Source organism: Ammospiza caudacuta, chromosome 19 (genome assembly GCF_027887145.1).
Source record: "Ammospiza caudacuta isolate bAmmCau1 chromosome 19, bAmmCau1.pri, whole genome shotgun sequence".
In the NCBI taxonomy this organism is placed as follows: domain Eukaryota; kingdom Metazoa; phylum Chordata; class Aves; order Passeriformes; family Passerellidae; genus Ammospiza; species Ammospiza caudacuta.
The window spans coordinates 11,905,915-11,931,852 of record NC_080611.1 but is presented as its reverse complement, the minus strand read 5'-3'; the positions used below and the strand labels follow the sequence as shown (position 1 = coordinate 11,931,852).

General features: G+C 67.9%; 7 protein-coding genes across 9 annotated transcripts; 3 read left to right on the top strand and 4 right to left on the bottom strand.

Annotated features, from left to right (window-relative positions):
• Positions 1-114: 114 nt before the first annotated feature.
• TSPAN10 (tetraspanin 10) lies at positions 115-1,938 on the top strand. Its single transcript, XM_058817475.1, has 3 exons — positions 115-196; positions 469-1,037; positions 1,484-1,938. Exons 1-3 carry the CDS (start codon positions 134-136, stop codon positions 1,788-1,790), a joined length of 939 nt encoding a protein of 312 aa, XP_058673458.1. The 5' UTR covers positions 115-133; the 3' UTR covers positions 1,791-1,938.
• A 334-nt stretch (positions 1,939-2,272) lies between these two features.
• On the bottom strand, positions 2,273-2,738 carry PDE6G (phosphodiesterase 6G). The gene is made up of 3 exons (XM_058817403.1): positions 2,593-2,738; positions 2,478-2,518; positions 2,273-2,395 (listed from the first exon to the last, which is right to left on the bottom strand). The coding sequence occupies exons 1-3, from the start codon at positions 2,736-2,738 to the stop codon at positions 2,319-2,321; spliced, it is 264 nt and encodes an 87-aa protein (XP_058673386.1). The 3' UTR covers positions 2,273-2,318.
• Positions 2,739-3,051: 313 nt separating this feature from the next.
• OXLD1 (oxidoreductase like domain containing 1) lies at positions 3,052-5,841 on the bottom strand. Of its 2 annotated transcripts, XM_058817382.1 has the most exons (4): positions 5,784-5,841; positions 3,954-5,282; positions 3,697-3,797; positions 3,052-3,248 (listed from the first exon to the last, which is right to left on the bottom strand). In XM_058817382.1, exons 1-2 carry the CDS (start codon positions 5,817-5,819, stop codon positions 4,929-4,931), a joined length of 390 nt encoding a protein of 129 aa, XP_058673365.1. In that variant the 5' UTR covers positions 5,820-5,841; the 3' UTR covers positions 3,052-3,248; positions 3,697-3,797; positions 3,954-4,928. The 2 variants fall into 2 exon arrangements, with proteins under 2 accessions (XP_058673365.1, XP_058673364.1); XM_058817381.1 differs by lacking the exon at positions 3,052-3,248 and having other exon boundaries at positions 3,601-3,797.
• Positions 5,842-5,994: 153 nt separating this feature from the next.
• CCDC137 (coiled-coil domain containing 137) lies at positions 5,995-8,025 on the top strand. Its single transcript, XM_058817379.1, has 6 exons — positions 5,995-6,239; positions 6,596-6,723; positions 6,899-7,118; positions 7,373-7,455; positions 7,561-7,640; positions 7,779-8,025. The coding sequence occupies exons 1-6, from the start codon at positions 5,995-5,997 to the stop codon at positions 7,971-7,973; spliced, it is 951 nt and encodes a 316-aa protein (XP_058673362.1). The 3' UTR covers positions 7,974-8,025.
• A 1,638-nt stretch (positions 8,026-9,663) lies between these two features.
• GPRC5C (G protein-coupled receptor class C group 5 member C) lies at positions 9,664-15,848 on the bottom strand. Of its 2 annotated transcripts, none has more exons than XM_058817245.1 (4): positions 15,638-15,848; positions 11,533-12,553; positions 10,859-10,953; positions 9,664-10,672 (listed from the first exon to the last, which is right to left on the bottom strand). In XM_058817245.1, exons 2-4 carry the CDS (start codon positions 12,542-12,544, stop codon positions 10,478-10,480), a joined length of 1,302 nt encoding a protein of 433 aa, XP_058673228.1. In that variant the 5' UTR covers positions 12,545-12,553; positions 15,638-15,848; the 3' UTR covers positions 9,664-10,477. The 2 variants fall into 2 exon arrangements, with proteins under 2 accessions (XP_058673228.1, XP_058673229.1); XM_058817246.1 differs by lacking the exon at positions 15,638-15,848 and adding an exon at positions 13,820-13,893.
• A 1,457-nt stretch (positions 15,849-17,305) lies between these two features.
• On the bottom strand, positions 17,306-18,625 carry GPR142 (G protein-coupled receptor 142). The gene is made up of 2 exons (XM_058817247.1): positions 18,493-18,625; positions 17,306-18,168 (listed from the first exon to the last, which is right to left on the bottom strand). The coding sequence occupies exons 1-2, from the start codon at positions 18,623-18,625 to the stop codon at positions 17,306-17,308; spliced, it is 996 nt and encodes a 331-aa protein (XP_058673230.1).
• Positions 18,626-22,128: 3,503 nt separating this feature from the next.
• BTBD17 (BTB domain containing 17) lies at positions 22,129-25,078 on the top strand. The gene is made up of 3 exons (XM_058817244.1): positions 22,129-22,219; positions 23,214-23,490; positions 23,998-25,078. Exons 1-3 carry the CDS (start codon positions 22,129-22,131, stop codon positions 25,076-25,078), a joined length of 1,449 nt encoding a protein of 482 aa, XP_058673227.1.
• Positions 25,079-25,938: the final 860 nt, after the last annotated feature.

Sequence of the window (25,938 nt, the reverse complement as noted above, 5' to 3'; positions counted from 1 at the left end):
GGCGCCAGCTGTGGCCGTGGGAGGGTCGGGGGATCGTGCCCAGCTGTGGGGCGGCACTCACAGCCCCATTTAAGCCCGCCCGCAGCCCCTCACATGATGGGAGTGTGACGGGTCCGGGCACGAGGTAGCGGCGATGGCGCTGAGCAGAATCCGTCTGTTCCAGCCCCACGGGGAGGGCACCCGACTGCTGCCCCAGGTAACCCTGGCACCCCTTACCCGAGCACCCCACGTGCCCCCAGCCCCGGGTAGCAGCGTGCTGCATCCCTGGGGGTCTGCAGAGGGATGGATCCGGGGGTGCCTTGGGTCAGAGTGTTTGGGGTGCTCCCCTGCAGCCCCCCGTGATGAGCAGGGGTGGGTTTGGGGCTAAGCAGGGCAGCGTGGGGTGGCTCCAGGAGCCTGTGACAGTGTCTGGCTTTGGGACGTGCTCACATTTCTGGGGGGCTGTGAGTGGCTCCTCTGTCCGTGCAGGCATCCAGGCTGGTGGAGCTGCCCTACTCCTCCTTTGATGACGATGATAACACAGCCGAGCAGGACCCCGGGGTGTGGTACCCCGACCCCCCCAAACCCAGCCCCTTCAGCCGCTGCGTGCGCTACCTGGCCTTCCTCTGGAACCTCCTCTTCCTCCTACTGGGGCTGCTGACCCTTGCCGTGGGGGTCTGGGGGCTGCTGACCAAGAGCTCCCTGCTCGGGGGGGATCGTGGGGCGCCCCTGGGCTCGGACCCCATGCTGCTGTTCGTGCTGGCGGGGCTGGGGGCCAGCGCCGTGTCCCTGGCCGGCTGCCTGGGCGCCCTGCGAGCCAGCCCCTGCCTGCTGCGCTTCTTCCTGGGCGCCCTGCTGGTTTTCGGGGGGCTGGAGCTGCTGGGGGGGCTCCTGCTGCTGCTGCTGCGGCGGTGGCTGCGGGACGCGCTGCGGGATCTGCTGCTGCTCTGCCTCCTGCGCTACCAGGAGGATCCCGACCTGCAGTTCCTGGTGGATGAGGTGCAGCGGAGCCTGCAGTGCTGTGGCCTCGAGTCCTACCGCGACTGGGAGAGCAACCTGTGAGTCGGGGTTTGGGGGAGAGTGGGGGAGTCCATGCCCACCATGGGGCTGAAAACCCTGTTTGGTGTGGCACCCCATGGGAATCTCCTTTGTGGGACCCCATCCTCACCACAGCGCTGAAAACCCTGTTTGGTGTGGGACCCCATGCCTACCCTGGGGCTGAAAACCCTACTTAGTGTAGGACTCCATCCCCACCCTGGGGATGAGAATCTCCTGGGAATCTCCTTTGTGGGACCCCATCCTCACCCCAGGGCTGAAAACCCCCCAATTCCTTGTAGGGTCTATGCTGAGGACTCATGTTTAGGGTGGTGGGATCCCCAGAAGAGCCCAGAAAAGAGAGGGCAGAGCGGGAACCCACACTTAGTGTCCAGTTCCATGGCTGGGGGATGTGGGACACCCCATCCCCTGAACCTGTATGACCCGAATCTCTGTGTCCACCCCACAGGTACTTCAACTGCAGCTCCCCGGGCGTGCAGGCCTGCGGTGTGCCAGCCTCCTGCTGCCGGGAGCCCCTGCAGGGCGGCTCCGTGCCCAATGCCCAGTGCGGGTTTGGGGCGCTGGCGCTGGGCCCCATGGCGGCCGCGGCCCTGCTGCACACCGAGGGCTGTGGGGCCGCCGTGGCCGCGGGGCTGCGGGGCCAGGCCGGGGCCATCGCTGCTGGGGCCGTCACCCTGCTGCTGCTGGAGGCTGTGGGAGCGCTCATGGCTCTGAGGGTGCTCAGGGATATCACGGCCTGGAGGGTGTGGCAGTGAGGATTGTCCGGTTTTGGCCTAAATAAACCTTGTAAAATATTGCTGAACCTGTCTGTGTCCTGCCCATCCCACCCCAGGCCCTGGGGCCCTGCTGCTGGTGGAGGCCATGGGAGTGCTCATGGCCCTGAGGGTGCTTGGGGATATCATGTTCGGGAGGGTGTGGCAGTGAGGGCACTGTGGGGATTGCCTGATTTGGGCCTAAATAAACATTGTCAGAATCCTGAACCCATCTGTGTCCTGTGTGTGCTGCCATTGGTGCTGCAGCTGAGGGTGTGCAGCTTTGGAGATGTCTGGGGTTGCTGGTCCAGCCCCAAATAAACCTCGTCAGAATCCTGACCCCATCTGTGTCCTGCCCATCCCACCCCAGGCCCTGGGGAGCTGCTCTCCCTCCTCCCCAGCCCACAACACTGACTCCTGTACTCGTTAGGGTTTAATGAGCGTTTTTCCAAGCTGAGCCCCCCGTCCCCAGCATGGGTAGGGGGGCTTTGATCTACACAGCACTACAGGGCTGGTGAGCCTGCCCAAACCCTAAATGATTCCGTACTGAGCCAGCTCGTGCAGCTCCAGGTGGCTGAAGGCTTCCCAGGGACAGATGACAGTGATGTCTGAGGAGAGAGAGGACAGAGTTTGTGGCAGTGTGACCCCCCAGGGCCTGCCCTCCCCACCAAAGGGGTGGCATTCCCATACCTGTTCCCAACCCCTCCATGCCGGGGATGTCGTCACCAAACCTGCAAGGAAAGAGCAATTGTCTGGCCTGACCCCATCCAGGGCCCCTCCCATCCCAGAACTGTTCCCCACTCACCCCTGCACCCCCTTTTTGGGGGGTTTGCTCTTGAACTGCCTCGTCTGCCTCTGCTTGAACTTGGGGGGTCCCTTGCGGGGGGTGGCGGGACCCCCGCTCACCCTCGTGGCCGATTTGACCTCCAGCTTGGGGGGCTCCAGGCTCATGGCTGGTAGCCCCGGGGCTCACAGCGTTCCCCTGGGCTCACGGGTGTTCCCTGAAGCTCACGGTGTTCTCTGGGGCTTACAGAGTTCCCCTGGGCTCGCGGCGTTCCCTGGAACACACGGTGTTCCCCAGAACTCAGAGTTCCCCGGGGCTGACGGTGCTCCCTGGAGCTCACAGGGTTCCTGGGAGCTCACGGTGCTCCCTGGGACTCACAGTACTCCTCACGATGTTCCCTGGGGCTGACGGTGCTTCCTGGGACTCACGGTGCTCCTCGGGGTTCCCTGGAACTCACGGCGTTCCCCAGGGCTGATGGTGCTCCCTGGAGCTCACGGTGTTCCCTGGAGCTCACGATGTTCTCCACAGCTCACGGTGCTCCCTGGAGCTGACGGTGCTCCCCGGCTCTCACGGAGTTCGCTGGAGCTGATGGTGCTCCCTGGGGGCTCCCAGTGCTCCCCAGAGCTCACGGTGCTCCCCACAGCTCAGCGCTGGCACAGGACGGCTCCTCGCACCCGCTGGAGGGAAATGGGGCCACCAGCTTCTCCTCCCACCCAGCCCCTGCCGGGCTCTGCAGAGCCCCCTCCCCACAAGGCTGAGGGAGCCCAGCTCAGCGTGAACCCCAAAGGCAGGGAAGGGCACCCCCAGGGCCACCAGGGCCGCTGCTGCTCCTCCCTGCCCTGTCCCCACCCCAGTGACACCTGGGCACCCCTCGGGGCACTGCCAGGACCCTCATGGCTCGCCCGGGTTGGTGTGGGGTACCCCAGGCTGGGAAGGGGGAACAGGGGATGGCCCACGGCACCAGGAGTGGGAATTTGGGGGCACAAGCCCCGTCTGGGATCGGTGTGGGGGATTTGGCCCCGCTGCAGAGCTGGACACAGCTCTGGGAACAAGGATCCCAGCCCAGGAGATGTTCCTGGATGCTCCTGGAGAGCAAAGACCCCCCTGTCCCCTCCCCTGACTCACAGAGCGCCGCGGTCCCGGCTCCAGAGCTGCTCCCTCCGCCCAGCCCGGCTCCCTCCGGCCTGGAGATGCTCTGGGGGGCTTTTCGGGGAGGGAGATTTATCCTGCCCGGGGGTAATAGGATTATTTACCTCCCTGCTTTCCCCAGGGGTAATCCTGGGGTGTCCTTCCCCTGCTCTGGGGGGAGGAGGGCTCAGGATTAGCTCTGCCCGTGCCCGTGGGCAGTGGATCCCACGTGGGGGGATCCCATTCCCAGAGACCCACCAGTGTCCCCTGATCCCACAGGGAGTGATGGGACCTCCATTCCAGCCTCCAGCCCAGCCTGGTGGGTCCAGCAGCCCCTGCTCATGGCTGGTGTTGCTCCAAAGCTTCCCTAATCCAGCACTAAAGCAATTAAAAACAGACTAATCTCGGCACACTTTAATTGAACTTCAGCCCCCACCACTAATTGCAATTAGTTGGGCTCCAACAAATAGGATTAAAGAAATCCAGGAGTGTTTTCCATGGAGAAGCACCTACTTCCCTGGCAGAGAGCAGAGCCTGGCTGTTAACTGGGGTTCATTAGTGAGTGACACTCAGGGCTGGGTGGCTTCTTGGGGACCTTTTCCTGGGATGACATGGGGGGTCTGGGTGGGTGTCAATGGCTGTGAGACCCCCAGGATTGAGGAGGGGGTTTGGGACAAGTTTCTGGGGATTGAAGATGGAGGCAGAAAAGGCACCTTGCAGAGCAGCCCAGCAGGATGTGACAGCAGGGACAGGGACAGTGTCCTTGACAGGAGGCTGCAGCTCCCCACGTGCTCAGTGCCACACGCTGCCCCCACGGAGAGGCCACTAAGAGGCTTTGTGGTGTCACTGGGGAGGGTCTGGCACAGCCCCCCCGGCCCTCCCCATCACCAGGGCATGGCCAAGGTGCTGAAAATCCCCCCAAGGTGCTTAAATTCCAGCTGGGATCACAGGAGGAGGAGGAGGAGGAGGAGGAGGAGGGCTGCCCAGCCTGCCCTTGGCAGGGATTTGCCACGCTGGGGAGGGCACAGCATCCAGCTCTCGGGAAATCCGGGGCTCAGGACAGCCCTGAGTCACCACCTGTCCCCAAGGACAGCTCCCTGTGAGGCAGGAGGTGACCCAACCTCGCGTGACACCCCCGGGATGGCACACTCAGCACACAGCAATCACTCCAAACCACCCAGGCACGGATCCTGTCCCCCCAGGGGTGTCCCCCCTCAGTCTAGGGAGGCTCATTCCTTCCTGGCACGCAGCCTGATCTCCATCCTGAGGATCATTTTGATGTTCTCGTCCTCCACGTGCTGCTCCACAGCCGCCAGGGCCTGGGCTCCGCCGTCCCGGTGCAGCTCCAGCAGCTGCTCCACGTAGCCCACCCAGACACAGTTGGGGCAGCCGGTGCCGCAGCAGTGGGTGGGCGGGGGGGGCACCGGGGGGGCTGCACGAGGGTCCCCACTGGCGCCATCAGGGGTGGCTGTCCTGCTGTCCCTTCCCGGGGTGTCCGAGGTGCCCCCAGGCTCTGCTGTGCTGTCCGAACTGCAGGAGGTGGCGGGGTGGGGGCCTGGGGTGCCCCTGGGGCTCTTTGGGGGCTGCAGGGAACAGAGACCCCCGTGATGGGGCCAGTCTGGGGGGGACACGGGGGGACTGCTGCACCCCCAGCTCAGCCACAGGAACGCTCTGCTCCCAGTGTACCCCCATTGTCAGCACCTCCATATATCCCTCCAAAACCCCCAATTCCTGCTCCAAAACCCATTCCCTGCTCCCAGTGTACCCCCGCTATCACCACTGACACATCCCACTCCCAACACCCCAAATTCTTGACCCCCACCCCATTCCCTGCACCCCCCTCAGCCCCATGCCCATCCCCTCCTTGTTGCCCCCATTCCTCTCAATCCCCAAGCCCCCCTTGTCCCCCCCCATCCCCAGCACCCCCATGACACCCCAGTTCCACCTCCGTCCTCGCTCACATCTCACACCCAGCACCTCCTGGCCCCTCCCGAGGCCTCCCCCGTGTCTCCCCATGCCCAGCCCCCCGTTGTCCCCCGTTGTCCCCCGTTTTCCCTCCGTTATCCGCTCCTGTCCCCGCTCACCCCCCAGCGCGCCCCCGCCAGGCCCCGCAGCAGCATCCGGCCTCAGCCCCTGGCCCCGCCCCCGCCTCGAGTGACAGCTCTCGCAGCAAATAGCAGCCCGGCGCGCTCAGAGGGGCGGGAGCGGACGGGAAATGTGACCAATAAGCAGCAGGGGGCGAGGCCAGAAAGCCGGAAGTGGCGGCGGAACGGGCACGTGAGGAGCGGCGGAATCATGGCCCGGGGACCGGGACCGGGACGGGGACAGAAACCGGGCCGGGGACCGCGACAGAAACTGGGATCGGGACCGAAACAGGGACAGAGACCGGGACCGGGACCGAAACAGGGCCGGAGACCAGGACCTGGAGCAGGAAAGGGACAGAAAGCGGGACCGGGACCAGGACAGGGACGGAATGCGGGACCGGGACAGAAAGCGGGACCGAGATCGGAGCACGGACCGGCCGTGCCGCTGCGCAGCAGGTCAGTGCCCGCGGGATCCAGTCGGGATCGCTCCCGGTTTGGGAGCTGCACCCATGCGGGGTCTCGGGTGGGTCTGGCGGGGGTCCCGTTCTCGGTGTCTGCGCCCTGATCTCTGCCCGGGTCCCGGTGTCTGCCCGTGCCCGGATCCCGGTGTCCAGCCATGCCTGAGTGTCAGTTTCCCACCGTGCTCAAATCCCAGCATCCTTCCATACATGGATCCCAGTGTCCCGGTGCTTGGATCCTGGTGTCCCGGTGTCCCGGTGTCCGGGTCCCGGTGTCCCGGTGCTGGGTCCGGGTGTCCCGGTGCTGGGTCCGGGTGCTGCCCTGCCGCCCTCTCCCTGTGCTCATTTTCCCAGGAAGGAGAAGAAGGACAACATGAAGCCCAAGCACCCCGACGAGCAGGAGATCCCGTTCCGCCTGCGGGAGCTGATGCGCAGCCGCGAGGCCCTGAAGCGCCCGGAGCCCGGGAAGAAGCAGGTGGCAGGTGGGACACGCAGGTGGCCCCGGCAGGTGGCCCAGGGGCTGGCCCAGGAGCTCACAGCACGGCTGGATCCTGCCATGGGACATCCCCCTCCCTCTGGTGACGTCCCACCCGCGCTGTGCCGGCCGGAGGGACCCCGTGGTGTCACCGCTGCAGAAATGTCACCCGTCTCTCCTAGAGAAGAAGCAGCAGCAGCAGCAGCAGCAGTGCCAGGGCCCCAAGGCCCCGGGGGACATCCCCGTGCCCAGGTTCAGGAGGGGCAGGGGGGAGTCGGAGCGCTCCTACATCTGCCGCATGCAGCACGAGGTGCAGCACATGCTCTTCCTCGCCGAGAACCAGATCCAGAGGGAGCCTGAGAAGGAGGGCACGGCTCCAGAGAAGTCCAGAAGGAAAAAAGAGTGAGAGCAGGGCCCTGGAGGCTGGATGGGGCCAGCCCATGCCTGTGGCATGTCCCGTTGCCCAGGTCTGGGGTGCAGGTGGGGGGCACTGGGTGCCCTTTCCGTGGGGATGGATCTCTGGGATCAGAGCCACGAGTCTGCTTTACCCTCCTGGGGGAAAAGCTGTGGGATTTGGGGGCTCCTGTGGGATGGGGACTCACTGCTCGCTCCCTGTCCATGCACCCCTGAGCCCCAGCTGTAATGTGGCTCTTCAGGTTTCAGAAAAGGAAACTGGAAAAAGCGCGGAAGAAAAGGGAGGAGAAGAAGGAGGCCATGCTGGAGAAGAGCCTGATGCAAGGTGAGAATGAGTGGGGGTGCTGAGGTGACCCCAGCCCTGTGGGCAGCACCAGGGGGACCTGGGCTGGGCACCCTGAGGGCCCCACTGACCCCCATTCCCTTGCAGACACGGTGCCCTTCGGAGAGGTGGTGACACAGCCCCCCACCATCACCTCCCGGCCCAGGGGACGGGGTCCTGCCGAGCAGGTGAGCTCTGGGGACAGTGCCACCCACCCTTGGGTACCTGGGAGGGCCGTGGTGGCCTCAGCGAGCCGGTGATGGCTCCTTGGAGCTCAGTCCTGGCGTCTTACCCTTCACCCTGAGCTGTGCCACCTGTACCTGCAGGCTGGACGGAAGCAGCTGCTCCTGACGCCCCGCCTGGGTCACAGCCAGGCGTCCCCGGCGTCCCCAGTGGTGTCGATGGCTCGCCGGCGCATCCTGGAGGAGGAGCGGGCCCGCGTCATCCGCGCCTACCGCGACATCCAGAGGCGCAAACAGCTGGAGAGGGAGCGGGAGCACACCCGGGCCGGGCCGGGCTGAGCCCCTGGCACCGCAGGGGGACATTGTCCGGGTGTCCTGTGTCACTGCTGAGCCCCACAGCCCCACACTGCGCTGCTCTGGGTCCCTGCTGGGCCAGGGACTTGCTTGGAGTAAAAGGAGCCCCTGGTGTGAGCGTGTCTGTGCTCCCTGTTCCTCAGGGGTTCCTGGGATTCCTGAGGGGTTCTTGAGGAATTCCTGAGGGGTTCCTGGGATTCCTGAGGGGTTCCTGGGATTCCTGAGGGGTTCTTGAGGAATTCCTGAGGGGTTCCTGGGATTCCTGAGGGGTTCTTGGGATTCCTGAGGGGTACCTGGGGAGTTCGTGGGGGGTTCCTGAGGGGTTTCTGGGGTTCCTGAAGGGTTTCTCGGGTTCCTGGGGGGTTCCTGAGGGACACTGCTCTGCTGGCACATGACAGTGCCAGGCATGTCGCTGTCACCACAGGCTGGCCCTGGCAGGGCTCTGGTGGGGCAGGAGCCTCATTCCTCAGCCGTGAGGAGACCCCAGTTCCTGGCTCAGTGCTGGGGACGTGGAGCATGCCACAGGACTGCCATGCATGCTGTCACTCGCCTTTATTGTCACTATTGGTGACCCTGTTTGAGCCCCAGCCACGCACAGCCCTGCCCTTGGCATCCCTGCCCGCGTGGTCACGGTGACCCCGGTGCCAGGTGTGCTGCCACGTCTCCGGTGCCACCTGCCGCGGCCCCGCCGGCCCCCGCGGGCAGCCCCCGGCTCCGGGCAGGCTCCGGGGCCGCTCCCGGCGCGGCGCAGCCTCACCTGGCCGGACAAAGGCTGCGCTGTTCGCGGCCCCGGCGGCACAAAGCGCTCCCTGTTGGAGCCGCGCTGCGGCCGGCGCTGGCGGGGCCGGTGGGATCCGCGCTTCCGGAGGGGCTGGGCACGGCCGGGCACGGCAGCGGGGCTGCTCCGCTGGCCCCTGCCGCCCCCGAGCACGGTCCCTGCACGCTGTTTGTCCTGTGGCTTTGCTGTCCCCGCGAAGGTGGCGGTGCCCTTGGGGGTGACTCTGCGCGGTGCCGTGCGGTGCCCGCGGGCGGCGGGAGCGCAGCGTGTGTGCTGTGGTGACGGTGGCCCTGGTGACAGCGAGTGCCTGGTGCTGCTGGGCAATGTCCCCGCTGCCGCTCGGCGCCAGGTAAACACAGGTGCCAGGTAAACACGGCTGACGCAGCGCAGCGCGGGGGGCACGGCCGCGTCCCGTGCCAACACCGTGTCCCCGCAGCCGGGAGCGCGGGTTGGTGCCAGCTAAAGGCGAGTGCCACCCTCCCGCTGCGTGCCCCCTGTGCGGACACCGTGCAGGGCACCCGTGCCCACCGGCGGCCCCGGCGCCGCCATCCCGGCTCCGGCTCAAGGAGAGCCGGGCACCCGCTGCCCCCACCGGGCCGTTCCAGCCCTGAATAATTCATGGCACTGCTGCCCGCAGGCTTCCTGCCCGGAGGAGCAGGAATGGCTCTGGAGGGGAAGGCGATCCGAGCGGGAAACCACCGCGACCTTGGCACGTCCTCCGTGCCGTGCCGCCTCCTGCCCGGCAGCCCATCTGCCCACGGCATCCCGGCCCCGCCTGGGCGATGGGGGTGCCCAGGGCCCTGTCCGGAGCCACTCTGTGCTCCCTGGCCCTCCCCTGAATGGGGGCACCTGGGATGGCGAACACCCGGGACCCCCACCCAGCATCCTGTGACAGCATCATAGGAAAAACCACCTTTATTGGGGCGACCTGAAAACATGAAAAGGAAACTTGGCAGAGAAAGCCACAGGGAGGGCGAGGGGCCCAGCTCCCTCCCCACTCCCTGCAGGGGGGGAAAGGCACCGAGAAGGCGGCCAGAGCTGGGGGGGGATGGTCCCCAGCCCCAGCAAGGCACTGATCCCCCTCCCCAGCAACGGGGAAACAGAGGCACAGAGCGGGGACAGCTTGGTGTCCCCTTGTGCCCTGCGGTGGGATGGGGCCAGCTCAGCTCGGGGTCAGTGCAGGGCCAGGGTGCTGGGGGTGCCCTGAGCAGGGTCCCACGGGCTCCCCAGCTTTGGAGGGTCCATGGCCTGGGGGCGGCAGAGGGGTCTGTGCATCACGAAGGTGACAACACGGGGTGTCCTCACGGGAGCCAGTCCTTGAGGCAGGCATCGGGGGTCCATGGCCAGGTGGGATGGACGGGCAGGTGGGAGCGCTGGCTCTGGGGCCGTGTCCAGGCGACCCACGGGCAGGAATCGGCTCTGGCTGCCAGCCGGGGTGGCATTCACACCTCACAGGGTGGCATTCACATCTCACGGGGTGGCATTCACACGTCAGTCAGGGTGGGATGGGGCTGGGCAAGCCCTTGGTTGTGCCAGCGCTGCTGGAGCTGCGTCACGGGGGCTTCACCAGCGGTTCCTGCTGTACGGGGACTGCACCTGCGGGCACAGCGGGTGGCACCAGGACAGGGTGGCACCAGGACAGGGTGGCACCAGGACCAAAGACGTGTACCCTGACCCACCGGGGGGAGGCTCTGGGTGCCGGGCAGCCCTGTCACCATGGCAGGGCCGGACTTTGCCCCTGCTGCAGCCACCGTTCACCCACCTGGCAGCCGCGGGCGTCCCTCGGGATGCTGCAGTGCCGCGCCTGCGCCGCGAACGCGTCCTCGGCCCGGAGCGTGGAGCTGGCACTGCCGGGCATGGGGCTGGTGGAGGCACGGGGCAGGATCACATCGTAGGGACCTTCACTCTGAGGGACAGGCACGGGGGTGGAAGGTCACAGCACCGGGAACGCCCCAACCCCATGGGAAGGCTTGGAAGGTCCCCACCCCGTTAGAGCAGCCATTGGGACACAGGGGCGACAGGAACACCCACACCCTGTCCCCCATTCCTGTCATTCCTGGCAGGATGTGGCCACCCCTGGTGTCACACTCACCATCCCCTTGTGCATCAGAGCCATCTCGGTGGGCTGGTAGACACTGGTCAGCAGCTGCCCGTTGTAGCCACTGTATGGGGACACCGGCTTCTTGGCTGCTGAGACACGGGGACAGTCACCATGGAGCCAGTGCTACGCCACTGGGGCTCCCCGTACCTCGTTAGCAGGTTTAACGAGCTGACTCAGCAGCTGCCTGCCTTTCCCGCGGGACACTCCTGTCCCCAGGGATGGCATCGCTGCTGCCTGCCCATGGCTTGTTATTGTAGGGTCTCTCGGGTGCAGGTGCTGCCCAGGGGGACCCTCCCTCCCCCGTGGGGAGCAGACACCTGGCACACCCACCCACGGTCCCCACTGGGACTGTCACCACCCTGTGTTATTGCAGGGTCTCGTGGGCCCGGGGCGGAGGGGCAGGAGCCGCGGGCATCCCATGCTGGGGAGGGAGGGAGGGAGGGAGGGAAGGAGCTCCCTGTGGCTGCTGGGCTCAGCCCAAACTGGTACACCCAGCCCGGCCAGTTCTGGGGAGCCACAACAGCAGCAGGCGCCAGCACCGGGCAGGTCACTGCCAGACGTCTCGTCACCCACCCTCCACTGCCATCCCCGGTGGGGACATCCCCAGGGTCCCCAGCAGGATGGTGCCCACCCTGCCACGGCGTGAGAATGTCCCTGGCGCCTACCAAAGGACGGCTCATCCATGGAGAAGGCCTTGTTCTCCACGAACATGCTCTGCGACTTGTGCTCCTTGAGGATGGTCTCGTAGCCCACCCCCCGCGTGGGGTAGCCGTCGTCCTCGAAGGGCTGCTCGGGGCCGCGCCGCGTCACGTGCGTCACCTCGGGGATGGCGTAGAGCAGCAGGAAGGCGGCGGCGTTGCACACCAGCGCGATGGCCAGCGTGGGGTCGTCCCAGCCGGGCGCGCGGCCGGCACGCCGGTTCCCGTACAGGTACATGACGGTCCACGCCAGCCAGATGGCCGCCGACAGGCCGGTGGTGGCCAGGATGAAGGCGCCGTGCTTGCGCCAGCGGCCGTAGCGGCCGCAGAGCGCGGCCCAGGCGGCGCCGAAGGCGGCCACCAGCAGGGCCATGACGTAGATGAGCGCCATGACGAAGTCGGCGCCCGCCAGCTGGCAGGGATCCGCGGGGCCGCCCTCGTGCCGCGCCACCGTGATGAGGAGCCACTCGGCGTTGATGATGACCTCGACCGAGGCCAGGGACAGGGCGGCCGCCAGCGTCACCCAGCCCCGCGGGGCTCGGTTGCGCCGCGCCAGGAAGTTGAGGGCCACGGCGTGGGCCAGCAGGCAGGAGAAGCAGATGGCGAAGAGGACGCCGAAGAGGAACCGGCGCGAGGTGCAGGTGGAGAAATCCGGCCCCACGATGAAGTCAAAGGTCAGGCAGAAGAGGCCGAAGGTGCCCAGAAGGAAGAAGACCTGCGTGGCCACCAGGCTCTTCTTCTGGTGGTCCTGCACGAAGGGCAGGCTGGCCACCAGCACGATGGTGAGCACGAAGGTGGTCACCACGCCCAGGCTGGCCACCGCTTCCACGCCGATGCCCCAGCCCGCAGAGAGGTCACAGAGGTTGTAGTAGAGGGAGGAGAGGTCGTGGCCGCAGCCCGGGGGCGCCGTGGGCTGAGCGGTGGCCGTGGGGAGCAGGGCCAGCAGCACGGCCGTGGTGCCCATCCTGCTCCGTGGCATCCAGGGACCCTGTGGGACACAGCAGGGTCAGGGCACAGGGGATGGGGATCAGCTCCCAGCTCAGAGCATCCCTGCCTGTGGTCCCCACTGGGCATGATCCCATGCTGAGCAGTGGGGTCCTGGGGAGCTCTGCCCTGCTGGCACAACTGACCTCAGCCAACATGGCCATGGAGCTCCAGATGGGACAGGCAGCCACAGTGGCTCCTTGCCTGGAGTGGGTGACAGCTGAGGAGAGGCTCAGCCCCTCTGTGCCCCATATGATCCCTCCCAGCATGGGAATTCTCTGGGAATTCTCCTGATCCCTTCCTCCAGTGTCAGGAGCAGCGCTGTGCCTGATGTCTTCCCGGGAACAACAAACGTGGGCCCAGCCCAGATGGCAGAGGGGATACTAGGGGACAGAGCTGTCCCCTTGCCTTGTCCCTGCGTGCCACCCCGTTCTCCTTTCCACTTCTTCCGTCCCACTTCCCTCTGGCTTTGGGCACCGGCCCAGTGCAGGTCGCACGTCCAGCCTGCTGGCACGTAGGCAGCCGCAGCCTGGCACGGCACGGCACAGCATGGCACGGCACATCTGTCCCTGTCCCCACCGTTGTCACCCCATTCCTGCCACCTCACGTTGGGCACGGGGAAGAGGAGGCAGAGAGGAAGCCGCAGCCTCACTGCTGGGGGAGGAACTCGGGAGGAGACCCCAGCAAGGACCTGCAGGGGCCGGGACCCCCGGTGCCCCGAGGGCCACCCCGAACCGGGCACTCCCCAGCCCCGGAGAGGGACAGAGACCCCAGCACCGCGCTGGGACTGAGTGCCCGTGCCCGCGGGTTCCAGCAGCTCCGCCGCCTCCGGTTCCCAGCGCGTTCCCCAGCCCGGTTTCCCGTCCCCCCCCAGGCCGGTACCCCCGCACTCTCCGCCCGGTTCCCCCGCGCCCCCGGGGGCTGCACCCGCGTCCCGAGTTCTGCTCCTCCTGCAGCCCCGCCCGGTCCCTCGCATCGCCCGTGGGCTTCCCCCGCTCCCCCGGCCCGGTGCCGCCGCCGCCGCCGCGCTCCCGTCCCGCTTCCCCTGCCCCTCCGCCGGTCCCCCCAGCCCCGTCCTCCCGCACACCCACCCCGCACCGTCCCGGTGCTTCCCGGCGCTCCCGCCGGGTCCTGGCCCCAAACTCAGCCGGAGCCGCCCCCAAATCCGCGGCCGGAGGAGCTGCGGGGGCGGGCGGCTCTCGGTGCCGGTCCCGGTCCCTTCCCGTCGGCGCTGCCGGTGCCCCCCGGTCCCGCAGCCCGCCCCGCTCACCGGCCGCAGCCCCCGGTGCCCGGCGCTCCGCTGCCCCCGTGCCGAGCCCCGCCAGCCCCGGTGCCGCCGCACCGTGCGCCTGCCCGGCCCGGCCCGGCCCCTCCCCGAGGTGCGGCTCAGCCCCGGGAGCGCGGCTGGGGCCGGCCGGGACCTGCCCCGCCGCACCGGGCGGGGACACCGCGGTGCCGCACCGGCGGGGGTCCGCACCGGGGCACGGAGGGGGAAAGAACCCGCGGAACGGGGGGGGGAGCCCACCTGGGCATCGGTGTGATGGGTCTGGGGGGCTCAGCCTGGCTCTGCCGAGAGCTGCTCCCCAGGAAGGACCCTCAGGGGACAAGGGACGCAGAGCGGGGTCTGTGTCACCCCGCCGGGATCGCCCAGCCCCGGTGGGCTCGGGGAGTGGCGCTCCACAGGCGGCCCCACCGTCCGTGCAAGGATTCTCCGGCCTGGAGGGGCCTCCCGGAGGAATGTCAGCTGATGGATAAAGCCGGAGCCCTTGGCAGGGCAGCAGGGCCCAGAAAAGCCCAGAAAAGCCCTTTCTGCAGAGGGTCAGGGACCTGGGCAGCCCCAGCCCGGGCACTGGCAGGGTTTGATGGTCCCTGTCCCCACGGGGGTGGTCGCCACCCTGGAGTTGGGATGGGCATTTCACAATGACCCCATTCATCCCTGCGGATGGGGAAAAGCCCCGGGAGATTTGGGGCACCCCGGGGCCCCGCCAGCCCTGGGAGAGGTTTCCAGGCAGGAGCTGCTATTTCGGGAGGGTGAAGCAAGAGGGTGAAGGATGCAGAGGAAAGTTCACCGTGCCTCCGGCGGGGCCTGCCCCGATCCGGGCCGGGATGGAAACAATCCGGGCAGAAAGGGCAGCGGAGCCTCCAGCGGCAGGACCGGCTCCCACCGGAACCGGCGGCAGGACCGGCGCTCGCCGAGCCCCCGGGGACAGGGCGGCGTGTCCGGGCTTAGACTGCGGCACCGCCACCCTCCCGCCCTCCTCCTGAGGCTCATTCGGCTCCGGGATGGTGTTTGGGATGGGATCGGGGCGGGGCAGGCGAGGGGGGCTCTGCCGCGGCCCTCGTGCCTCAGTTTCCCCAGGGGTTTGGCCCCCGGATCGGGCAGCGCTCGCTCTGCGGGAAAGGCTCAGCCCTGGCTAAGCGGAGCCGGGAGCGGAGGCCGCTCGTCCTGCCGCCCCCAACCCGCAGCCCGGCCTCTCCACCGGCTGCTTCCTTCCGCCGGAGGCTTTCCCGGCTGCTGACTCAGCACAGACCCCCGTGACCCCCGCAGGGGCCACCGGCGGGCGCCCGTCCCGTCCCGCCGAGGCTGCCCCCGGCGCTCGCTGCTGTGTCCCCGTCCTTGGCGGGCGATTCCCTCACCCCCTTACCATGGGAACCCCCCATGCCCCCACGGAGGGTGATTGCAGCCCCCTCCCCACGGAGACCCTCGTGTTCCACCCCTTGTGGGCGTTTTCTGCTCCCCGTTCCCAGCGGGACCTGCCCGCGTTTCCAGCCCCATTGCCCGCTCCCGGCAGGTCCTACAGAAAATCCCCACCAGGCTGTGGGGTCACTGCGGGTGATGCCCACCCTGTGCCACCCTCGGGTTCCTCTCGGGGTGCCCGGCCCCGGACTCCGGGCACGGGCAGAGGCCGATCCTGGCTGGGGTGGGTTTGGAGCCGCGATACCAGTGCTGGAACTGGGCAGAACTGGGCAGAACTGGTCCTTCCAGCACTGGGGCCACACCGGGGGGCTGCGCTGTCGCTCAGCACCGCACCTGGAGCCCGGCCAGGCTCTGTCCGAAAACATCAGCGCGCATTTTTTCCAGGCTTACCTTTCCTCGGGAGCCGCAGGGACGGGCGGCGGGCACGGCTGGCACGGCTGGCACGGCTGGCACGGCGGGCACGGCGGGCTGAGCCCCGGCTCCCCTCGGCAAGGAGCCGGACCGGGGGTCCCCGCCGCCCTCCCGGAGCCTCCCGCCGCTCCGGCCGGGGCTCGGAGCCGTTCCCAGCGGAGCCCCTCGCTCCGGCGGACGCCGTCAGCACATTTCCACCTCCTTTGCCAAGTCAATACGCACCGGTTGGCACAGGGGGGCCGCCGGCGATCGGGAGGGGCCCGTGGCAATCCCGGAGCTCCCGCCGAGGGTTCCCGAGGCAGCCGAGCCCCCCGGGCCGCGGCCCCTCAGCCCCTGCCCGGCTCGGGTTAATAACTAATCCCTTCCCGCTCCTGCTCTCCTCACGTGCCAGAATTAATGGAGCGAGAACCTCCCAGGTACCTCCCGCGCCACCGGCCCGGGTTTAACCCTGTCCCCCCGCAGGGATCCGGCCTGGGACGAGGTGACATCCCCGGAGGGGTCTGTCCAACCCGGAGAATGACCCGGGGGCAGGCTGGGTCCGTGGGGTGTCAGCCCCACACCCTGGGGGCAAAGCTGCGCCCCATCCCACCCCACAGCGGGCACCGCCAGGCTCGGGGGTGGGCAGAGGGTCTGGGGGGATTTGGGGGTGTCTCCGTGCCCTGCCAGGAGCCAGCTGACGTCCCGATCCCTCCGGGCACCCCCTGGCTCTGTCCTGCCCCCGTCTCGGGAATGCGGGCGGAATGCTGGACGGTTTTGGGGGATTACGTTAAGGACCTTAGGGGGAATTAGGGTGGCGGCGGGGCTGGTTTGGGGAGCTGGGGGTGCCAGCTGCCTGCCCCGTCAGTGCCAGCTCCGCAGTGTCCCATCCCTGCCCTCTGCCGGCTGCTGGGGACGGGCTGGCCCGGCACGGCCGCTCCTCCAGCGTCACACCAGTTTGGCACTGGTGTCACTGGGAGGGCAGCCCTGGGTGCCGATGCAGGGGGGGCATTGCCCGGGGGCCGCAGCCAGGGGGGTTAATGGGGGGGCCCGGGAGCTGTGACCTTACCGTGTGTGTGCAGACCCCATCACAGGGGACAGCCAGGACACCTTGTGGGTGCCTCCCCAGCACTCCCGGACAGCAGGGCAGGGGCACAGGGGTGGGCAGGGCAGAAGGACCCTGTGCCATAGAGGCTGGAGCGGGGTGCCTCCATTCCAGCTGCCCCCAGCGAGCTGGACCCAAGCAGAGCTTTGGTCTCAGCATGGCAGTTTATGGAGTGGCACCCAGGGAGGGCACCATGTCCTTGTCAGGGTTCTCAGGTGCTCATTTGTGCCCTCCACCCCTCACCATGGGCAGCCCTGGGCTCCCCAGGACCCTCGGTGCCACTGGGCTGGGCATGTCCTGGATGAGTTCCCTGGATGAGCTGAGCTCCCTGGATGAGTTCCAGTGTTGTGCCAGGGGCTGAGCATGGGCAGGGCCGAGCTGCCCGCCCTGGGCTGCTGCTGCCAGGCAGGCACCACGGCATCCCCAAATGAGTGTCTGGGCACAATCCCCTCCTCCTGCCACCCCCAGCAGCATAACCCCAGCTCCATGGAGGGGGTGAGGGTCTCCCCGGTCCCGGTGCCATGCATGGGGCTGGGTGGGCATTGCCAGCCGGGCGCCGCCCTGGCTCAGAGCGTGGTGCTGCCCAGCAGTTTCAGCGGTTCCAGGCCCGGGGGTGGGAAGGGTGGGCAGTGGGCGCTGCCACGGCGAGGGGCTGCCCGCGGCTGCCCCCGCAGCACCTCGCCCACCGCGCGCCGGAAGGTCCGGCTGACGAAGCAGTAGAGGAAGAAGTTGAGGGAGGTGTTGAGCATGGCCACCATGTTGGCCACGTCCAAGGCCAGGTGCACGCGCCAGTCCCTCCTGACCGAGGCCACGTACAGGTGGCACATGGTGACGACGGCGCGGGGAGCCCAGAGCACGATGAAGGCGGCGGTGACGGCCAGCAGCAGCGCCGCGGCCTTGCCGCCCCCCGCGCGCCTCCGCCGCCGCAGCTTGCGGACGATGGCGGAGTTGGCGGCCAGGAAGACGCCGCAGGGCAGGAAATAGATGGTGACGCAGTGCAGCCACTTGAGCGCCGTGTCCAGCGCCGTGGGGGGGTCGGCGTCGCGCCACATGTCCAGCCACCAGTAGAAGGGGACGCCGGTGGCCAGCGCGGCTGCGAAGACGGCGGCGATGATGCGGCGGGTGCGGCGCGGGTAGGACACGGTGCGGTAGCGCAGAGGGTGGCACAGGGCCACGTAGCGGTCCACGGTCAGCAGCACGGTGACCCAGGTGGACGCGTGGTTGGCCGTGAACTCCAGCACGGTGACCGTGTGGATGAAGGCGCTGGGCACTGCCCGCGCCAGGATGGCCGTCTGCAGGATGAAGCCCACGAAGATGATGAAGACCTGGGTGAGGATGTCGGAGGTGGTCAGGGCCAGCAGGTACCAGTAGGACGATTTCTTGGTCCTGGTGGCCAGGCGGGACAGGGCCACGGCGGTCAGGATGTTCGCTGCGGGGAGGGGAGCGTTGGTTGAGGTGAGATCCGGGGGTTCACAGCCCCCCTGCAGCACCCGGACCCCAGGGCTGCCCAGGCTGCAGCTGAGGGGAGCTATAAATATCCCGGTGCCGTGGGGATTTGCTGGGTTGATTAATCTCTTCCGTGTGCCAGCCCAAGCAACACAAATACCATCTGTCCCCGTGGCGTGGCACCTGCCCTGGGCCGGGCAGCACAGCCGGGCACCGGGGCCAGGTCTGAGCCTGGGGGGGAGCAGGTAAAGCCCCTCCATCCCGAGGGTTTTTCATTCCAGCCCCCCAGCCCCCTTAGCCCCCTCACCTGGCAGCCCCAGCCCCAGCAGGACGCTGTAGTACACGATGGGCACGATGCCAACCAGGCAGGGTGAGCGCTCCAGCTCCGGCTCTGGCAGTGCCCACGACACCGCCGTGCTGTTGGGCACTGGCACCGTCATCTTCCACCACAAACCGGCTATGAGGAGACACAGGAGCACCAGGGGCATTAGATCCTGATGGCACCCCGGGGGAGGTCAGCTGTGACATGGGACAGGGGGCTTGGGGACAGGGACCATCGCCTGGGTGTCCCTGCTGTGGCTGGATCCCAGATCCCTTGTCCTGCAGCATCCCTAATGTGCCCCCTCCGGCAGACCTGGGGCTGCTGCACCCATGGGAGGCAGTGCATCCCAAGACCCCTGTGCCATGTCCCAGAAGAGCCCCCGCTGCCAGAGCTGCTCCTTCTTTATCCCTCAGCCCCGTTTTTGCAGAAAACCGGATTAAAACATCATGTTCTGGGGCAGCTGCCAGCAGAGGGAGCCTCTGGCGCCCAGCCCGGGCTGGGTGCCACCCGGCGGCTCCCAGTGGTGGCAGAGAGGATCCAGAGGTGCCGATGGGTGGTCTTAGTGGTGCCAAGTGTGGGGTGGCCATCTCCAGGCTGCCAGCTGGGTCCTTTTCCAGCTCCTCAGGCTGGGGCAGCGGAGCTGGAGGAGCCCTGCCCATGGCCCCGCCCGGATCCGGATCCTGATCCGTATCCGCATCCCTATCTCTGCCCCATCCCTGCCCTATCTGTGCCCCATCCCAGCCCCATCCCTGCCCTGCTCCTTGCCCCATCTGTGCCCCATTCCTGTCCCGGTCCCCGCCCCATCCCTCCGCCCTCTCCCCACGCCCGGATCGCGCCCGTGCCGCCCTCGCCCATTCATAAACCACGGAGGCTCCACCCCCTCCTGAGCTCTGAGCTCCTATTGGCTCAGGGGAGCCCGGCTCCACCCAATCGGAGAGGGGAACCTCGGGAGGGGTGAGGCCAGAGCTGAGCGCTGCGTTATGATTGGTCAGAATCGTCCCCAAATTTGCATCTCATAGGGACCGCCACCCTCGGTCCCAGTGCGGGATGATGGGGGGCGGTCCTGGGATGGGGATTGGGGGGTACGGGAAGTCCTGGGGGTCCTGGGATCGGAGGTTGGGGGTGCGGGGGGCCAGGGGGTTGTGGGGTGGTCTTTGGGAGCGGGGGTGTCTTGTGTGTGGGGTGCAAAGGGGGGTCCTGTGCTCAGGGAAGGGGTACGAGGCACCACACTCCTCCCAGTCCGACCCTGGCCCCAGGGGCACCCCAAATTCCCCTTGTCCCCCTCGATGGCTTCAGGGCCGGGGTTGGAGGGGCGGTCAGGTCTCTCTCCCGTTCCGGGACCCCCAGTGATGGATCTGCTCCCCCAGAAGTGCCCGAGGCGTGTGTGGGATCCCGGGGGTCCCACCTCCCCGACCCTGCAATTCCCGGAACCCCAGCAAGATCCCGAGCGCAGCCCGAGGGAGGAGAAGGGGGGGATGGGGGGAGCCCAGGGGTGCCAATTAACTGCAAATTAGCTCCGGTTCATCAGCAGGAGGTCCCGTCCATCCACGTCCCCCGCGGAACTGAGGCATCGATCGGCTGCAGCTGCTGCTCGAGCGCCTTAACCCTTTCCCAGCCCGATCCCCTTTGTGCTGCTGGGGCGGTGGGATTTCTCTGGGCCCCCTTTGCTCCCCCTGCCCGGATTCCCGCTCCCCAAACCTGCGGGACAGGGACTGTCACCCCAGTGCCACCCGCCGGGCGTGCAGTGCCACCTTCCCTGGGTACCGTGTTTGCCGGGGACATACCGCTGTCCGTGTGTCCCGGTCAGTGTCCGTGTGTCCCTGCCGGTGTCCGTGTCCTGTGCGGGCTCCGTGTCCCTGCCCGTGTCCCGGTCCCCGCGGGCACCCGCAGCATGGCACAGCCTCCCGGGGCGCGGGGCACGGGGCGGAGGGAGCGCGCCGTGGGCAGAGCCGCGGGCTGGGCACGGGGACGTCACCGGCCCTCGGAGGCCGGAAGGGTCACCTGGGCAGCTCCGGTGGCCGTGACAGAGCTCGTCCCCACCCCAGAGCAGCAGGGACGGCGCTCCGGGGGCAGCTGGGCCGCTGCCGCCTCTGGGGACAGGAGGAGCGGGTGTGCACAGCGTGTGACGCGAGTGCACACGGGCGTGAATCCGTGCGCGCTGCCTGCGTGTCCCTGCCGGGCTCTGCCCAAGTGCCCATTGCCCGTCACCGTGCCTCAGTTTCCCCAGCAGCACGGGGGGGGCCCCGCTGTCCCCTGCCGGTCCCTGGGTCCGGCTCCGTCTCTCCGGTGCCCCCCAGCCCGCGGGGCGATGCCCTGGCACTGCCGCCCGGCACCGGTCGCTATGGTGAGCCAACCCTCAGCCGCAATCTCCTCACCGCTCCCTCACCTCGCCGCACACTGGCAGGTGTCACCCTGCCCCCTGGCGACCTCCAGCACCAGCCCCACGCTCCCCCGTGTCCCCCCGCGGCCCTGAGCAGCCCAACACGGGGGTCCCGGGCTGTGGCCGCCGCCCGGGCTGGCACGGTGCCCCTGGAGCGCCGGGCACACGCTCCGCAGGCTGTTGTTTATCAGGCGCTGGTGAAATGAGGCGTCGGAGGAGGCGCTGAGCCGTGAACGGGCTGTGCCGCGGCGGGGCCCGGTCCCCGCGGCCCCACGGTGCAAGGACACCCCCCCGGGCCGGGGGCTCTGCTGGCACCGCGGCTTTGGGGGTCCCCAGGGCCGAGCATCGCCCCCTGCCCGTCCCTGCAAGGGGCCTGGGGCTGCTCGGTGTCTTGTGCGGCGTGTCCGCGCCCAAGGGTCAGGGACAGATGGCGATGCCACCCCCTCGGCAGCTGCTGCAACATCTGCCCACGCCCAACATCTGGAAGCGCGTCTAAGCCCGCGTTCAGAGGGCTGTGCAGGGCACGGGGCTCCTCGGCAGCGGGTAAGGGGCTGCTGTGCCCTTGCGGGTTGTGCTGCTCCTCTGTGGGATGTGTCCCTGCCAGGGGTCCTGCTCCTGTGTCCCCAGGGGTCACAGCCCCGGTGACATCGGCACCATTGGCCGACACCCGCTGTCCCTTCCCTGCTCACCAGCACCGCCCCATCCCGATGCTGTGCTCTGGGGCTTTGGGGGGCCCCAGCCCCGCGGTGAAGCCCCCCAGGAGGCGTCGGGGCGGGCGGGGGTCCAGGGAGGCCGCACAGGGCGCCCGGGCGGCCTCTTGGCTGCAAAGGCTGGGAAAAGGGCAGGCAGTTCCCGCCGGCAGCGCGGATGCCATGGTGATGGGCCGCTGCCGGCATGAATACCCATGAGCCGGGGGGAGCGGGAGGCCACCGAGCTGTGCCCTGAATGCAAAGCCCCCGGCACAAAGCGCCGCGGCCGCGCGTGGGCTCCGTGCGGCGGTGCCGGCGGCTCCGGGTCCCGCACGGCGCCGTCCCCGCTGCGGAGCGCCCGGGGGCGCGGGGCCGGGGCCGGGGCTCCCGGTGGGATGCGGGGGGGCTGGAAGCCGTTCCCGTGGCAACGGCCGGTCCCAGTTTCCACCAATCGATGCGGCGGCGCGGGCCCGCGGGCCGGGAGGGCGCGTGGCCTACATAAGCGGCGGGCGCGCAGCGTGCGCAGCACCCGGCAGATGCGCCTGCGACGCCATGGCCAGGCTGACGGGCACCCGGCCCGCGGCCACCCGCCGCTGGGGCTCTGCCGCCGCCTTCCTCCTCCTCCTCCTCACCGTGCAAGCCGGTAAGGGCGGCCGTGGCGCGGGGGAAGGCGCGGAGGGTCCCCGAGGCGCGGGCAGCGCTGCCCTCGCCGGGTGCCGGGGTGCGGCTCGGCGGCTGATGGAGAGCGGAGCGCGGCTCTCCGCTGCCCTCGGGGTGCCCGAGGGGATGGAAGTGGCTCCTGGGCGTGCTGAGCTCTCGGAGCAGGGTTGTGCTCGCTGGTGGGTACTCCGGGAAGGGCTCCGTGCCGCGGGGTACAGGGCGCCTGCTCCCCTTCCTCATCCCCGCTCCCCTTCCTCATCCCCCGGCCTTAAGCCGGCGCTGGGAAGGGTAATCCGTCGGCAAGACGGGATTTGAGAGGGAAGATGGATTTGAGACAGACGGGGCCAAATTCCGCCTGCGGGAAGGATGCTCGAGGAGCGGGTGGGACTGGTGTCAGGAGGGAGAAGAGGAGAGGAAGGAAAGATCCCAGTGCCCACAGGAGCATGGAGACCCCTGTTCCACATTCCCAGATCCCTCTCCAGTCCCTGTTGGGATCCCAACACAGACCTGAAGTGACACCAGGGCAGCTGGTGACCCCAGGCTGCTCGGGACCCCGTTCCTGGCTGCAGGGCAGAGCGTGCCTGGCTCCCCACACCCAGGGGCTCTCTGTCCCCCCACGTATCCATCAGGGATGTGAGGGTTCAGGGCAATGCCCGGGGCTCCCCCTGCCCACAGCGGGGTTGGGATCAGGACAGGCAGACCGGGCTGAGAGCCAGTGCCGCCGGCACCCGGCCATTTCCCAGCACACCCCGGCCTGGGACATGGTGGTCCCAGCCCTTCTGCTGCAGAAAGGCAGTTTTTTGGCTCTCGGGGACACAAATGTCCCCACGTTCTTTGTTCCCCCACACTCCCTTGGCACCAGCAGCCCTTTGGCACTGGAGGAGCGGAGGCAGGAGGTGCACAGCACCCGGTAACCCCAGCCCACCTCAATGCCTGGCACTGGGGTGCAGCTCTGGGACGGTCCCATCTCCCCGCAGCCCAAAAGGCCGACTTTAGCGGGGACTCCACGGCCGCCACCATCAACCACTCGCTGACGCTGCTGCAGCGGCTGCAGGAGCTGCTGCAGAACGGCAACGGCAGCGACTCGGTGCTGCGGGTCCGCTCGGCCGCCTCCGACGAGCCCAAGGTGTTCCACACGCACCAGCTGCTGCTCAGCCTCCAGAGCGAGGTCTTCGAGAGCCTCCTGCGCAACCAGAGCGTCGTGACCCTGTACGAGCCGCCCGAGACCGCCGCGCTCTTCGAGAAGTTCATCAGGTGCGTGGGGATGGGGAGGAGAGGAGGGTGCTGCTCTCTTGGGAACCATGGGGAGCTCCATGGGATGGGGATGGCCACAGGGATGCAGCCAAGGATGGGAATGTTCCCTTGGAACCACAGGGAGCTTGTGGGACGTGCAGTTTGGGAGGGATGTGCGTTTTGGGGGGGATGTGCACTTTGGGAGGGATGCAGCCCAAGAGGGAGGATTCCTCTCAGGATCTCCCAAGAAGGAGATCCTGTGGGATGAGTGTACTTGGATGGATGCAGCCAAACAAGGTGGGTGCTCCACTTCATGGGATGCAGCCAGAAAAGGAAGATGCTCCACTGGTGACCATGGAGATTACGTGGAATGGGAAGGGAGCATCCAAGGAGGGGGTGATGCTTCCCTGGAAACCCTGGGGACCCCATGGGGTGGGAATACTCATTGAAAAGCAGAGGCTGCTCCCTTGGGAACTGAGCTGCCAGGGATGGATGTCCCCAACGTCACCACCCCCTGCTCTGCCCCAGGTACCTGTACTGCGGCGGGGTTTCCATCCTGCTGCACCAGGCCATCCCCATGCACCAGCTGGCCAGCAAGTACCGGGTCTGGGGGCTTCAGCGCGGCGTGGCCGAATACATGAGGACCCACCTGGCCAGCGAGTCCAGCCAGGGCCACGTGGTGGGCTGGTACCACTACGCCGTGCGCGTCGGGGACGCGGCGCTGCAGGAGAGCTGCCTGCAGTTCCTGGCCTGGAACCTGTCGGCGGTGCTGGGCAGCGCCGAGTGGGGCTCGGTGAGCGTGGAACTGCTGCTGCTGCTGCTGGAGCGCTCCGACCTGGTGCTGCACAGCGAGCTGGAGCTCTACACCGCCGTGGAGGGCTGGCTGAGCCGGCGGCAGCCCGAGGCGCCCGTGGCCGAGCGGGTGCTGCGCGCCATCCGCTACCCCATGATCGCGCCCAGCCAGCTGTTCCGGCTGCAGGCGCAGTCGGCCGTGCTGGCGCGGCACCGCGCCGCCGTGCAGGACCTGCTCTTCCAGGCCTTCCAGTTCCACGCCGCCTCCCCGCTCCACTTCGCCAAGTACTTCGACGTCAACTGCAGCATGTTCCTGCCCCGCAACTACCTCGCGCCCAGCTGGGGCTCCCAGTGGGTCATCACCAACCCGGCGCGTGACGACCGCAGCACCAGCTTCCAGACGCAGCTGGGGCCCAGCAGCCACGACGCCGGCAAGAGGGTGACGTGGAACGCGCTCTTCTCGCCGCGCTGGCTGCCCGTCAGCCTGCGCCCCGTCTACTCGGACTCGGTGGCGGGCGCCGTCCAGCCCGTGCGCGTCGAGGACGGGCGCCCGCGCCTCGTCATCACCCCGGCCATGAGCAGCCCCGACTTTGCCGGCGTCAGCTTCCAGAAGACCGTGCTGGTGGGCGTGAGGCAGCAGGGCCGCGTGCTGGTCAAGCACGCCTACAGCTTCCACCAGAGCTCGGATGAGGCCGCCGATTTCCTGGTGCACGCCGACCTGCAGAAACGCACCTCCGAGTACCTCATCGACAACTCCCTGCACCTGCACATCATCATCAAGCCCGTCTACCACTCCCTCATCAAGGTGAAGAAGTAACGAGGTGTAGCTGGGTGCTGCTGTGCTGACCCCAGCACCATGTGGGGAACGCTTGGTCCTGTAGGTAGATGGGGGTCCCCTCGCTGGGGGGCTCCAGGACTGAGCTCTGCGCTGCCCACCCCTCCCTGAGTGTTCCCCTGCCATGTCCCGTCCCCATCGCTGTCCCTGGGGATGGAGGATGCTGGGAGTGCCCCAGACCCATGTAGGGGGTGCAGGAGGTGAAATGTGCAGCCCACGGGCACATCACAGACCCCAGTGGGTGTGGGGATGGGGACAGGGACAGCCCATCCTTCCTGTGAGGCAGCCCCAGGGTCCCTCTGTGTGTGCAGCTGGGTCCAGCTCAGGAGCAAACAGAGCTGCCCAGTCTGGGGGTGAGGGGCCCGTCAGCCTCCCCCAGTGGAGGAGGGTTGGGGGACACTGTCCCCACTGGCGGTGGCAGCTGCCCCATCCCCGTCCAGGTACCCCCACCCCTTTCCTAATAAAGCAGAAAATGAGTGTGGGACGTGTGGGGCATCTTTGGGGTGACACTGCTCCCCAGCCCAGCTCCTTCTGATGGAACTCCTGGGAAGGAGAGCACCCATCCAGGCATGGATGCATTTCCCTGTGTAGATGTGGGTCCCTGCTTGGTGTGGGTTTGGGGGGTGATGGCCCCTGAACCCTGTCCTGGCACTGCTCACCCACGGGTGGGTTCAGCCCCTGAGCAGAGCCTGGGGAAGGGTCCTGCTGGGGGCTCCCCCTCAGCCCACAGAGAGCCACCCGTGTGATGTCCCCGTCGCTGTGACAGTGCTGCTGGCAGCTCGTTAATGATTAATTAAGGGGGTGAGGAGTCGGGATGGCTGCCAGCTCTACCAGCAGGGCTG

Coding starts and splice junctions, on each gene's coding strand:
- TSPAN10 (XM_058817475.1), top strand. CDS start 134: ATGGCGCTGAGCAGAATCCGTCTGTTCCAGCCCCACGGGGAGGGCACC. Junction 197..468: donor GCACCCGACTGCTGCCCCAG/GTAACCCTGGCA, acceptor CTGTCCGTGCAG/GCATCCAGGCTGGTGGAGCT. Junction 1,038..1,483: donor CGCGACTGGGAGAGCAACCT/GTGAGTCGGGGT, acceptor TCCACCCCACAG/GTACTTCAACTGCAGCTCCC.
- PDE6G (XM_058817403.1), bottom strand. CDS start 2,738: ATGAGCCTGGAGCCCCCCAAGCTGGAGGTCAAATCGGCCACGAGGGTG. Junction 2,519..2,592: donor CCCAAAAAGGGGGTGCAGGG/GTGAGTGGGGAA, acceptor CTTTCCTTGCAG/GTTTGGTGACGACATCCCCG. Junction 2,396..2,477: donor CATGGAGGGGTTGGGAACAG/GTATGGGAATGC, acceptor CTCTCTCCTCAG/ACATCACTGTCATCTGTCCC.
- OXLD1 (XM_058817382.1), bottom strand. CDS start 5,819: ATGCTGCTGCGGGGCCTGGCGGGGGCGCGCTGGGGG. Junction 5,283..5,783: donor TGGCGGGGGCGCGCTGGGGG/GTGAGCGGGGAC, acceptor TGTTCCCTGCAG/CCCCCAAAGAGCCCCAGGGG.
- CCDC137 (XM_058817379.1), top strand. CDS start 5,995: ATGGCCCGGGGACCGGGACCGGGACGGGGACAGAAACCGGGCCGGGGA. Junction 7,456..7,560: donor GGAGAAGAGCCTGATGCAAG/GTGAGAATGAGT, acceptor ATTCCCTTGCAG/ACACGGTGCCCTTCGGAGAG. Junction 7,641..7,778: donor GACGGGGTCCTGCCGAGCAG/GTGAGCTCTGGG, acceptor CTGTACCTGCAG/GCTGGACGGAAGCAGCTGCT.
- GPRC5C (XM_058817245.1), bottom strand. CDS start 12,544: ATGCCACGGAGCAGGATGGGCACCACGGCCGTGCTGCTGGCCCTGCTC. Junction 10,954..11,532: donor CATGGATGAGCCGTCCTTTG/GTAGGCGCCAGG, acceptor GTGTCTCAGCAG/CCAAGAAGCCGGTGTCCCCA. Junction 10,673..10,858: donor CTCTGATGCACAAGGGGATG/GTGAGTGTGACA, acceptor CCTGTCCCTCAG/AGTGAAGGTCCCTACGATGT.
- GPR142 (XM_058817247.1), bottom strand. CDS start 18,625: ATGACGGTGCCAGTGCCCAACAGCACGGCGGTGTCGTGGGCACTGCCA. Junction 18,169..18,492: donor GCTGGGGCTGGGGCTGCCAG/GTGAGGGGGCTA, acceptor CCCTCCCCGCAG/CGAACATCCTGACCGCCGTG.
- BTBD17 (XM_058817244.1), top strand. CDS start 22,129: ATGGCCAGGCTGACGGGCACCCGGCCCGCGGCCACCCGCCGCTGGGGC. Junction 22,220..23,213: donor CCTCCTCACCGTGCAAGCCG/GTAAGGGCGGCC, acceptor ATCTCCCCGCAG/CCCAAAAGGCCGACTTTAGC. Junction 23,491..23,997: donor CTCTTCGAGAAGTTCATCAG/GTGCGTGGGGAT, acceptor GCTCTGCCCCAG/GTACCTGTACTGCGGCGGGG.